Source organism: Enhydra lutris, unplaced genomic scaffold, assembly GCF_002288905.1.
Source record: "Enhydra lutris kenyoni isolate GAN:26980312 unplaced genomic scaffold, ASM228890v2 scaffoldscaffold46, whole genome shotgun sequence".
Taxonomy (NCBI): domain Eukaryota; kingdom Metazoa; phylum Chordata; class Mammalia; order Carnivora; family Mustelidae; genus Enhydra; species Enhydra lutris.
The window spans coordinates 11,309,805-11,322,385 of record NW_019154130.1 but is presented as its reverse complement, the minus strand read 5'-3'; the positions used below and the strand labels follow the sequence as shown (position 1 = coordinate 11,322,385).

The 12,581-nt window shown below is 38.0% G+C and overlaps 1 protein-coding gene across 3 annotated transcripts in view; it reads left to right on the top strand.

The window, feature by feature from the left end:
• Positions 1 to 12,581, top strand: part of LOC111156534 (mediator complex subunit 13 like) — a 324,386-nt gene that overhangs the window by 274,862 nt on the left and 36,943 nt on the right. The window contains exons 8-11 of one of the 3 annotated variants that reach the window (XM_022517494.1): positions 69 to 193; positions 3,004 to 3,103; positions 8,156 to 8,373; positions 8,676 to 8,881. The exons of 1 other annotated variant lie outside the window; for it this stretch is intronic. In XM_022517494.1, the coding sequence (XP_022373202.1) occupies positions 69 to 193; positions 3,004 to 3,103; positions 8,156 to 8,373; positions 8,676 to 8,881 (649 nt within the window). Of the gene's footprint in view, positions 1 to 68; positions 194 to 3,003; positions 3,104 to 8,152; positions 8,374 to 8,675; positions 8,882 to 12,581 lie in introns of all 3 variants that reach the window. One more of the 3 variants, XM_022517493.1, reaches the window with a different exon arrangement.

Here is a 12,581-nt window from a genome sequence, read left to right as displayed (position 1 = left end):
TTCCCTTTTCTCACTCCTTCTCTGTGGATGAAGTCGCTTATTCTGCATCTTTGCCTCCTTTCCCGCAGATGTCCGGCAGGATAATGCTGCTGGCAGAGCTGGCTCCAGTAGCCTTACACAGGTGACAGATCTGGCACCTTCCCTGCATGACTTAGACAACATCTTTGATAATTCCGATGATGACGAACTTGGGGTGAGTCTGCCATAGCTACCGAAGCAGAAATCTCCTTACATGGGAGAACTTGGGTCGCTGTTGGAGTATTTCCTTATTGTTTTTGTCTACTGAGTTTTGGGGCCCCTTATTTCAGGTTCAGAATGTTCTGCAGAAATGTTTGTATACTTTGAAAGGATTCTAAAAGTTGTCACTGTAGTCTCTAATGCCCCTTGGTTTCCCTTTGTTGATGTCTTCTTTTATTAGTTTATTCCTGTTGTAAATATTAAAATCTTTCCCATTCAGTTTTTAAATCCTTCTAAATATCGTGAGACTAGTAGAAGTATATTATGTAGTCCCTTTAGCTCTGATTATAAAGATAATGCCCCCGTAACTTTTTATTCATGTCATCAGTAAGAACTTAGTCTACATATTGAGAGATAAACAAGTATGATCTGTACTTTTTAGGGTTGTGGCACTATAGTAGGGGAAAAGACTTGTGTACATACAATTTAAATAGTTTAAGGCATGATGTGGTTAAAGTGACAGATAAGAATGATAATTCTTAGAAGAACAGCTGAGCTGCTCTGAATCAGGAAGTTTATGTCCTCGTCCTCCTAATCACCTCTGTACTTTTTGGCAAAAAGAAGTACCTGTTAACTTTAGGGGACCAAGAAATGAGTAGGATAGGCCCCTCTCTTCAAGGAAATAAGTTTATTAGTTTATTTTTCTTTCACTTATATACTTACCTTCCTTCCCTTTTGTCCATTTCCCATGTATTTATTACTCATCTGATGGTCACTTCCTGTGATGTGTACCTGAGGTTACAGGTGTTACTATCCTGCCCTGACACTTAAGGTACTCACAGACCTCCAGAGAAGTGCATATAAAGAAAGTTACAAATGTACTTAAAAATATATAAAAATGTATACACCCATGTGCGCTTATTACTGTGAGTGCAGTAACTTGACCTGCGTCTAAAGATGCTGGATGTTCAAGTTCAAAGTGACAGGCGAGCAGTGTTTAAGTTAACGCTTAAAGGTTAAGTAGGAATCAGAATTCTAAAGCCTGTTCTCACTTTAAAATAAAAATGTATCTCATTAACAGATACTATACGCCATTATACCAATGTTAAGTACTTAGAAGATGATGAAATCATAATGGCCTCCAAGAAAAGATTTGACTTCAGATGTGGAGAGAGGGTTAGTGAGAGGCAGGGGAGAGGCATTAGTTTGAGCCTGGAATGAGCCTTGGTTAAGCAAGAGAATGAAGCAGCTGAGGGTTGGGAGGATAGGGAACAGACCATTGGTCTGCTCTCTGAGTGGTGGGTAAAGACAGGGTTAGGTTAGCCACTCTTATGGCTTTGAACTTTGAACTCTGCCTATAACGTGTCCCTCTGCGAAGGTTGCTGAGTGTGGAACTGACTTGGTAGAAGCAAGAGCTGGTTTTCACCAGCCTCATACACAGGAAGCAGGAGTACTGTTTGGTAACTTCTATTGGATTAAAACACAAGGATGGAAATTCAGGCAGTGGCTGCATGAAGGAAAAGGACATGACAGTGAGAAAAACTGCAGTACAAGAAATGACATGTTTCTTTAGCGTTGATCCAGGCATCTGAGAGCCTTTTTGAACTTGACTGTCTCCCTAAATGTCAGGCGTTATGTAGGATTGGTTTTAATGATCCTTAGGGTTTTGGTTAGCTGCTTTGGTGGGGGGTGGTAAGACAAAACATAAAAAGACACAGAATCAAAAAGAAGTAGAAAGGGAGGAATAAGAAAGAGGGCAAAGCAGGCATTGTGGGGCAGCTGGGGACTGTTCACAGCCATCATCCCCAGTGATTATACTGGCGCTCAGAGCCATTGTACTTACCTTTGTATAAATTATGTATTACTGTTGAACTAAATGAGGGTATGTTTACTTTGGTTTTTTAATATGTTCTTAGTAACGTTAATATGTGAAGGAGGGTTGGACATTTTTAATCTAATTTTCATTTCTCTGAAATGATTGTTTCTGCTTTACTCTAATTTCTAGTCTGGCATTTAATCAAGAGAATCGCTTACCTTAGAATTGTTTTTGCTAATTCATCTTACTGATAACTGGTGTTGTGAGGCCGTTGTCCAAGTTTTCATCTCAAATGTCTTTGAATTTAATTTTACACTTCAACCCTGTGACATTGAATAAGTATACATACGTAAAAGACCTTCTATTTGTGAGAATATTTTTTGCTTTATTTTATCTTGAGACATTCATTTGAGTTCTTAAAGATAATCTTGCCTATTAAAGGACTTAATTTATTTTGAGTAACAACTCAAAGAAAAGCCCTCTCTGCATATTTCAATAATTTTATGTGATAAGGTTATTTTTTTATGAAGATGAATGGTAACTGTGGAAGTAAGAGCAGAAGATACATGGCTTTTTTGTGGTGAAAAATGGAAGTATCATACTTCAGGAGGGCTTGAGGTCACCTCTTTTAACTGCCTGCTTCCAAACAGAAGGAAAGCCAGACCGATAGCCAATTACTCCTTGGAGGCACCACCCTAATTTAATTATTGTGTCCCTAAAACCACTTCTCTAATGACCTGGGAGGAAGATTTGCTTAAGGTCTGTAAGTTGTGCTTTGATGGTACAGTCTGCCCTTACCAGATCCATGCAGACAAGACTCAGTCACTCTGGTTTTCATTCTGGATAAGCTTGTCACAGTCTGTGGGTATTTCTAGAAGTTCACTTGTAAACACTGTGTAAGGAAGCACCTTTATTCCAAAATATCAGTAGGCGTATGTTAAGAAATAGTTGACTACTGCCCTACTTAGATACACGTGTGTTGCCCTGTTTCAATAATAATCTTTTCTTAGGCTGTGTCACCTGCACTGCGTTCATCAAAAATGCCTACAGTTGGGGCAGAAGACCGACCTCTTGGGAAGGATGGAAGAGCTGCTGTTCCTTATCCACCAAGTAAGAAAAGGAAATGGAGCTTTGGTTTACTATTTATAACTTAAACAAAATGTTCTCATACTCAGTGCTGCCTTATCTGAGGTTCCCCTCTGTCCCTCCCTTTTTTTTTCTTTTTTAAAAGAATGTTAACTGAATTAAAAAAAAAAAAAAAAAACTTATATAAGTTGGAATTCCTAAGATGGGGCAGACAGCTAAGAGACCATCTTAGTTTAAATTTCTTTTGCTTTTGTTTTCAAATTACGAATTAACTCTATGTGGAAAAATGTGTATATGTTTGTTTCTTTAATAGCCTTTTCCTAGTAGGATAAATGTTACGCAGTGATTTTCAGAGTGATATTCCAGTATAAGAGCTTGTGCGAGATGTTTCAAAAAATTCAATTTACCCAAAGGATGAGGAACATTTGTTTTTTCGTGGTCCTTTTTCTAATTCATACTGAAGTTTTTGTGTTTCCTTTTGAGGTAAAATAGTTAATTATCTATGATGACAAGAAGAAAAACTTGTTTTGTTTTTTTTTTTTTTTAAAGTTACTCTTCACCCTAGGAAACTACAGTATTGTGCAAGAGAAAGACAGGATAGCTTACATGGGTACTCTGAAGCAGAAACATAATTCCATTGCAAATCATTCTTTAATACCTTCTCATTAATTTCAGCTGGTAATGAGAACAAATTGAGGGGAAAAACCACTGTGTCATAGGGATGAGTCAAAAAGTTTTATGAACCTATAAATGTGTGCTGATTTACTCAAATGTAGAAGTGTGAAGTATACAGAGATTGGATTTTGACAGCTTTAGTAGATCCATAGCTTTTTAAAATATGCAACGCTTTCTCAAGCATGACATGTATGAAAATGAATAATGGTAGCCAGCCAGTTGCTGTAGATTTTTTAATTAAACATTTTTCTTTTTTTATTACTCTGCACTGCAGAATTTTACAAACATGGAATTCACAGATTAAAAGAGATAATATTAAAGCAGATATATATGAATAGGTCAGATGAATGAATTCTTTCCCTTGTATTGGACCAGTTAATCCTCTGCCCTTTTTGACATTAAGTGATACGTTGTGATGTTAAATGTTAAAATGTCTGATAACTTGTCCAAGATTATTGGGCTCACAATATTGCACTCACAAACTATCCTGCTAGTTAGTCATTGCCCAGGAAAGTATACGGTGTACTCTCTTCTTTTGCTCATTTTTATTTTGAAAATAATTGTTTCAGAAAGAAGTTAATCAAAATTTTATGACAAAGTGCAGGCTATAAAAATTAATTAATTTGAAATACAGCAAAAGTATAAGCATTAGGGAAGTACAGCTGTAGAAGTGTGAAGAGGATCTTTCAATGTGCACAGAGTATACAGGGTAAATGTGTGTATGTGTGTGTAAATGGACATGCACACAGTATTCCCCTCCCCCAGGCATGACCATGAAATAGCATGGCAAGAAGTTCTCATCTCTGCAAGAGCTTTATTGTACATTGAGGCAGAGAGACTGACATATTATAAAATTTAGTGTCTAGAATAACACCGTCCAATTTAATAGAAATATGCAATCTTAAATTTTCTAGTAGTTACATTAAAGGAAGTAAAGAAGAGCCATGTAAAATTAATTTAAATAATATATTTACTTAATATAACCAATAGTGTCATTTTTACATGTAATCAATGTAAAAAATAATGAGGTATTTTGCATTCTTTTTTTTGTTGTACTAACTTTTTGGCATCTGTTGTATAATTTTATACATGCAGCACATCTCCTTTTGGACAACCCTTGGCTTAATTGCCCTATAGCCATATGTGGCTAGTGGATACTGTGTTTGAGAGAATAGGTCCATAATTATTCATTCGTGTATGTAGTTACAGTGAAGAAAGCAACATACAGTAATAACTAGGTTTAATTTGGCATCAAGTTTGTGTTAAGGTAGTATTGTGTGAGAATAATACATACAATAATATACCTCGACTCCAGCCCATTCTGGTAGCTGTTCTCTCCCTTACTTTAGCATTTTTAAGAAGAAAATTGAACAAGCAAGCCATGGTTTTCTATTTTGGGGGACCAGAATGTTTCTCTGGGTTTCTGTCTTCTTTCTTTGACTCCAATTCCTTCTTTCATCTTAATACCTGTTTAAGGTTGTATCTTTCTCAGAAATTGTTTGTAACTTAACAGCATTTTCATCTTTGGCCCAGTCAAAAATGGGGAGGGTGGGCTAATTATTCACCACTTACTGAACGTTTAGATGTTACATGGTAAAGTGTTCTCTTCTATGTGTTATCTTATTTAATGTGCACAAAAAATATGAGGTAGATATTACTACCATTTTGCAGATGAGGAACTTGAAGCTAGCGAGGTTGAGAGTCTTCCTTAAGAATATCTGATAACGGGTGCTTGACTGGCTGAGTCCGTGGAACATGCAACTCTTGCTCTTGGGGTTATGAGTTCTAGCCCCAGGTGTAGAGATTATTTAAAAATAAACTCTTACGAAAAAACCCACAACTATCTGCTAATAAGAATAGTGAAAGCCACTTTATAAAGTGAATCTCTGGCAGGTGGAATCTTATTTTCCGTAATTTTTTGTGTGTTCTCTTTTACCTTTGATAAAAAAATAACAAGCTGAGGTGTTGAAGTTGAGATACACTTGGGCGCCTGGGTGGCTCAGTGAGTTAAGCCTTCGCCTTCAGCTCAGGTCTTGATCTCAGAGTCCTGGGATCGAGCCCCGAATCGGGCTCTCTGCTCAGCAGGGAGCCTGCTCCCCCAACCCCCACCGCCTCTCTCCCGACTAGTGATCTCTCTCTCTGTCAAATAAGTAAATAAAATCTTAAAAAAAAAAAAGAAATGTTTATAAAAAAAATTGAGATATACAGCTGTGTTAGATAGCATCGAAGAATTTGAGAATGAGAAATGCCTTTATTACAAGTGAGAAACGCCTTTATTACATTTCTTTGACAAAATTTGGTAGGTAATTTAATAAAAATAATTTTTGGTAAAATTTTACACCATAGCCAGAATACTTTAACACAAAGAGAATTTGTACAGTTTATTTTCCAAATAACTTGATGATTAAGACCTATAGTAGGAGTTTGAAGATTCTATAAGTAAGACTTAGGATTTTAAATGTTACACTTAAACATTAATTTTATATTAAAATTGATCCAGAGCCAGTCTTTGGCTTGGGAAAAGGAGTAGGGACTGAAAGATAAAGGTGATGTATATATTTCAAGTGGAACCTAACTCAGTATTAAAGTCTTCACTCTTGTTTTAAAGAACTTATTGATCTCACTGCTAATACATTTTAAGACCCATTTTTCCTCCTCAGACTCCACTGGTTCTCTGGGAGTTTCTGGCTTGGCTTATATCCCCAGTTCTAGGAATTATTCCATTCCTTAACGGTAGAATACTGTCCTAAGAAGAAGGTACCTTGAAGATCTACTTGCAGGGGAGTTGGTTTTTTTCTTCCCTCCCCCTTTTTTTCTTTTTCTCTTTCTTTTTTTCTTGGCGGCAGCAGGCACCATTTGTCTAATGAAATCTTACACAGAATCCTACTGTAGGAAATAAATGGAAGTGGAGCTTCTCTAATGAGAGGGAAAGTTGGTATCTGAGATGCTGTTTGTTGGCCTTTTCCTTCCCTTGTTGTACAGATAAGCACTGGAGGCCAAGAGAAGGTAAATTATTCAGGATTATATAATTGTTTAACTAGGAAATGTGTTTTAAAGATCATCTCATGCAGATGTTCTCACCTTTTTTTTTCTGCCTCCATATGGCAGAAGCTTCCCCATCCTCCCATAAACAAAGGAAAGAAAGTAAGCCTGGTGAGAATCACACATCTAGTCCAGCCATTTAGATGAAGGGTCCGAGGCCCCCAGGGAGGAAATGACCTAACTGGGCTGTAGCAGCGCTGAGTTGTGGAACTGCTCTGGGAGCTGCTGCTGTACAGGACAGGGCTCTGCCTCAGACGCCAGCCCAGGGCGGAGTGTAGTGCGGTTATTCTTTCTTCATTTGTGATTCAGAGCTACAGGTCGTATCTTAGCCTAGTCAGTGGTAACCGTTTGCCTCTTTAAATGCTGAAGTTTCTAGAAGGAACAATATGATTGGAAAATGGGACATCAGATACCATTGCAGAACACGGACTTAAACTCGAGGCTCTAAATTTGTAAATAAATGTGCTGTACAGGACACCCCCTAGTGGCCAAATTTCGCAAGCACAACTTGATTGCATTACATCTGCTCCTACTTTTCAGAATCCCTGCCTTAATGAGCCCCTGCTAATGATGATGGCTAACCTCAGGTGTATTAAGATGTTTTTTAAAAAAGGATTGAGGATCCCTGTTTTAACTGTTTCTTAAATGATACTTTTTTTACTAGCTGGATTTTTAATAAATTGTCTTCTGGTTCTAGGTAGGATTATTAAACCTAACTGTGAAGTTTCATTTTAATATCAATATGGATAGCATTTAATGTCAATATGGAATCATTTCCCTGAAGAGAAGTGAGTGTGGTAGATTTTTCAAACTAGCTAAGTAATCCTACTACATGTAAACCACCGTTCTAGCTCTAATCAATTTTTATTTTCTGTAGTAGAACTGCCTGGTGAATTTTCCATGTAAAATTTGCTATAGCATGTTTTTATATAATTCTGAAATATTTCATACATATTTGTAAGCAGAGATAGAACTTTATTAATAAAGTTATTCCATCTAATTTCTCCCAGCTTCTACTTATTTTCATCTTCTTATACTCTTCAGGCAATCATTTGTTAGAAGAAAAATGTATTACGTAGACTTCGTTCACTTAATTAATGTGAAGCCAAATCATAAAGCATCAAGGGGATAGTGGTAAAGTTCCAGAAAAGGATAATTTTCTGCTGATGGCCTTCTTAGAGACTTCCATTGTTAATATTCTGTTGTGTAACTGATATAACCATTCAGTTAGCATTATTTCTAATGACAGGTAGGGTGCCTGCCTACGAACTGGGATTTTTTAGAAATCCTACCTGTTAAAATAAATATTGTTGTCTGTTCTTCTCTTCTTTTCTCTCCTCTTCTCTTCTCTTTTAGCAGTTGCAGACTTGCAAAGGATGTTCCCCACTCCTCCTTCCTTGGAACAGCACCCTGCATTTTCTCCTGTAATGAATTATAAAGATGGAATCAGTTCAGAGACAGTGACAGCATTAGGCATGATGGAGAGCCCTATGGTCAGTATGGTTTCAACACAGCTCACTGAATTCAAAATGGAAGTAGAAGATGGATTAGGAAGTCCTAAACCAGAGGAAGTAAAGGTAATTTCAGTATATGAATTTTATCGAGCCAGGGTGGTTTTCAAGCGGATTCATGTACATTTTCCTCAAAATACTATTTATATGCCACATATACCTAAGTTTCTAACAATCCTCTGAATTGGATCATGAGGTACCTTGCTTGGTATTTTAATTATAGTGTCTTGATTAATTTAAAATGTTGGTATTAGCATTTTCTGCTGATTAGATGAGAAAAATATGGACTTGCAGTCATTTCTGTTATTGTTGTGGTATGTCCTAAGTTGTTCACTGGCATTATCACTGCCCCCCCTTTGTTGTCCCAGGACTTCTCATATGTGCACAAAGCTCCCACCTTCCAGCCTTTCGTGGGGTCTTCCACGTTTGCTCCGCTGAAGATGTTGCCGAGCCAGTGCCTGCTACCTCTGAAGATACCTGATGCCTGTTTGTTTCGGCCTTCATGGGCAATCCCTCCTAAAATCGAACAACTGCCCATGCCACCTGCAGCCATTTTCAATCGAGATGGCTACAAGTATGTGCAGGGACTGCATTATGTTACTCGCCCTATGAAATGTGGTTTTGATCTTAACTAAATATTTACTTAAAATGATGACATCAGCATATCATTTGAAACTTCCCCTTTTTGGTCATTCATGTTTTTGTGCACATTATTTTGTGTTGAAAGTGTGCATATTTTCTAACTAAATGTTATGTACATGGATAAATTAAGGTTATTTGGGTAGAGAGCCATGGTGTGCATGCTCATTCAGTATCAGATCCATGTCGACCACAGAGTCAAACACTAGATTGGAGTTGGTAATATTATTTGGATAATGGTGGTAAGTATTTGATTTATACAGATTGGTGATTCCAAATGTGCTTACTTCAAGCACTTTAAAATGAAGTGTTAGCATGGACACTTTTCTCTGACGCTGACCCCATGTCATATAAGAAAGCAGCAACAGGGCTGGTATGACACGGAGAAAGGAGAAGGGGGTATATATTGTCGCTTGAGCACATTTCACTCGGTCAAAAAACAGTAGTCTGTCAACAGTGTAGATTCCGTTTCCCCTAGGATTAGTAATTTCTTGAAAAAATAAATGCTTTAAAATACAAGGCCATAAACTCAAATTTCTATCAGGACCAGGTAAACAATGTGTGGATGACCTGCGTTGGGTGAAGCAAAAGTCTAGGCATTACTGATGGTCACTGTCATCCTGAGGGGCAGTAGGAGAGAGCAGCGTCTTTGATGGAACTGTTAGAATATGCCTCATTTATTTATTTATTATTTCTTTAAAATTTTATTTATTCATGAGAGATGGGGAGTGGGGACACAGAGGGAGAAGCCGATTCCCTGTGGAGCAGGGAGCCTGATGCAGGACTCTCATCTGAGGACCCTAGGATCTTGACCTGAGCTGAAGGCGGACGCTTAACCAGCTGAGCCACCCAGGCATCCAAGAGTATGCCTCATTTAAAGGGACCGTGTGCTATCCAGTTACAGTGCATTGTCCAGGCAGGAATGTGGGAGACTGGTGATCTGCATTTTTATGGAAATCTCCTTTTAAAAAATGTTGGTAGTTAATGCAGAGTTACATTTTAGGAGCCAATAAGATAAGACAAACTCCAGATCCAGCCCTGTGGGCTGTATTTGTGACATCACAGAAAACCATCTTGATGAAACCAACTTTAATGTCTTAACAGGCTTTATGTGTATGTATGTAAAGTCAGCGTCAGAATGTGAAAAACGGTGACAGAATGTAGGATAAAAGAACCCAGACTTAGGAAGGTAGAACTGTGCTGTCAGAGGACTCCATTCCTGCCTTTTTTGTTTACTCCTCTCTATGACCTTAAATGACCAGCTTACCTGAGTCTTCCCTTCTTTAAAATTGGGATAATCCTGCCTGACTTCCCCCACACGATTTTTGAAAGGTTCCAGCGGCTCTGGAGGTATTGTGGCAATAACATCTCATCATCAGGGGGCAAGAGCGTGCTCAGAAGTACCCTGGTGGTGGTCGCTGGGCTTGTTTTCAGCTGCCGTGCTCCAGTCGTGCTGGAGCTTCTGTAAGTGGGGACTGATCTAGTCCAGCGGGGCTCACGGACCCAGAAGGGTTGCCACCCCATTCTCATCCAGGGCAGCAGCACCAGGAACCCATCTGACGGTTGAATTTCTTAATACACACAGACTCCTCAAAAGAGTGACATGCAGCCCTTTGCTGTATGATAGTTTAAATAATCAATAATTCAGATCATTGTTTAGGTATATTAAATCTATCCTTTGCCATCCCAGAGATCCTTGGTATTCTCAGTTGGCACTGTTAAGAGCTATTGTTGATGAAGGAAGTGTTTTATTTTATTTTATTTTTTTAACATTTTATTTATTTGAGAGAGAGAGAGACAGTGAGAGAGAGCATGAGCGAGGAGAAGGTCAGAGGGAGAAGCAGACTCCCCGTGGAGCCGGGAGCCCGATGCGGGACTCGATCCCGGGACTCCAGGATCATGACCTGAGCCGAAGGCAGTCGCTCAACCAACTGAGCCACCCAGGCGCCCAAGGAAGTGTTTTATATCAGCACCTTCCAATACGGCATCCCCTGCCCTGAGCTTGTAGCTGTGCACCTCTTGAAATGAATTTGTAGTTTTATTTAAGTTCATTTAAATTTAGCACATAGGGCTAGTGATAGCCCTATTGGACAACACAGTTCTAGACTACGTCAGTTCCTTCTGCTGGGGTCTCCGTCACCCTGGCCACCCCTCGCCACACTCAGAACATGCGCGCGCACTTGCTTGCCACCTGTCATCCTTGCTGTGAGCTGCCTTCTCATCCCCTTTTCCACTGTTGAGTGCCCAGCATTCAGTATAGTGTGGGTACTCAGTTCATTTTTATTGAATGGGAAAAATCAGGTTTTTTTCCATATACAAGCTAAACCATTCTTACTACCTAGGGAGCAATTTAATTATTTAGGTTTTCAGTTAGTAGTCATAGTTCTTCTGATCTGAACTGTATAATAATTTTAGGGTTTTGTCAAACAGAAGAATTTGAAAGGAGTCCAGTTAGAGTAAAGATCATTATTACACACTTATTATTTTGGTCTCTGAGATAGCAGTGATTGCTAATCAAGGTTTCTAGGTCATTTTTTATCTGCACTCAAAGATACCACTGTGCTTCAGAGTTAGTTTCTTTGTAATGCTGGATGTGGACTTTTTAAGCTGGTGGTTTAGGCATAGCTCATTAAAGATCACAAGAAAATCATTCGAAGAGTCGTCACTTTATGACATTCTTCTTTCACATTGTAAGTGAATGAATGTGTCATTTATTGGAAGAACATTAGTTTAAGTACAGTATTAATAGATTTCAAAAAATATTAGGCAGTAGATGAAATCTCTTCTTTTGATACCTTCTAATTGGGAGAGAATGGTCTCATTTGCTTTTTTTACATGTACTTCTAAGAATGTATATAAAAAATTCTTTTACAATACTAAAACAGCAGAACATTGTAGAAACCGTTTTTGTTTTCTGTGTGACTATTCTAAAAAGAAGTCATTGCTTATGAAAAAATAGATAACACAGTGTGTGATCAGTCTCTGGGAACTAAGAATAATTGTGCTGTAGGTAATACATAGCATATTGAAGATTAAAAATGAACTAAAGTTGCCCACACCCCACAGAAATCTGTTAGAAGTTTGGAAGCTATGATACAGTATGTGTACTGCACAATTCATCTAATTAATACTAAGGCCTCCTAGCTACATATGTGATACCGGTATTAATTGTAGTGTAGTACTGGCCAGTGGGTTTCCTACAGTTGGATTCCTTTATGGTCATTCAGTACTATAAAAATGCAAGCCTAGATAGGACTGTGCTTTGAAAATTAGAAAAATGGCAAATGTTCCTATTTGTTTGATTATAACTGCTTTAGAATCATGTATGGATTATGATCTCAGAGGATAAGTACATCAGCAGACTTTAAATTTTACAAAGTGACAAAAATGTAATTGCAAATTAGATGGAAATTTTATCCTGTGGTTTTCTAGTCAATTTAGCATCTGAACTCATGTGTTAAAGTCCCACTTAATAGTACAGTTTTTCAAAACTACATTGACCAAACCCAGCACCATGTTTTCTTGTAAAAACAGTAAAGTTCCCTTGAAAGATTAAGATGGAGATTGCTTTGATGTGGAATAAGTAGAAGGAAAATGATGTGTTATTCTTGGTGTATGGTATATTATTCTTCATA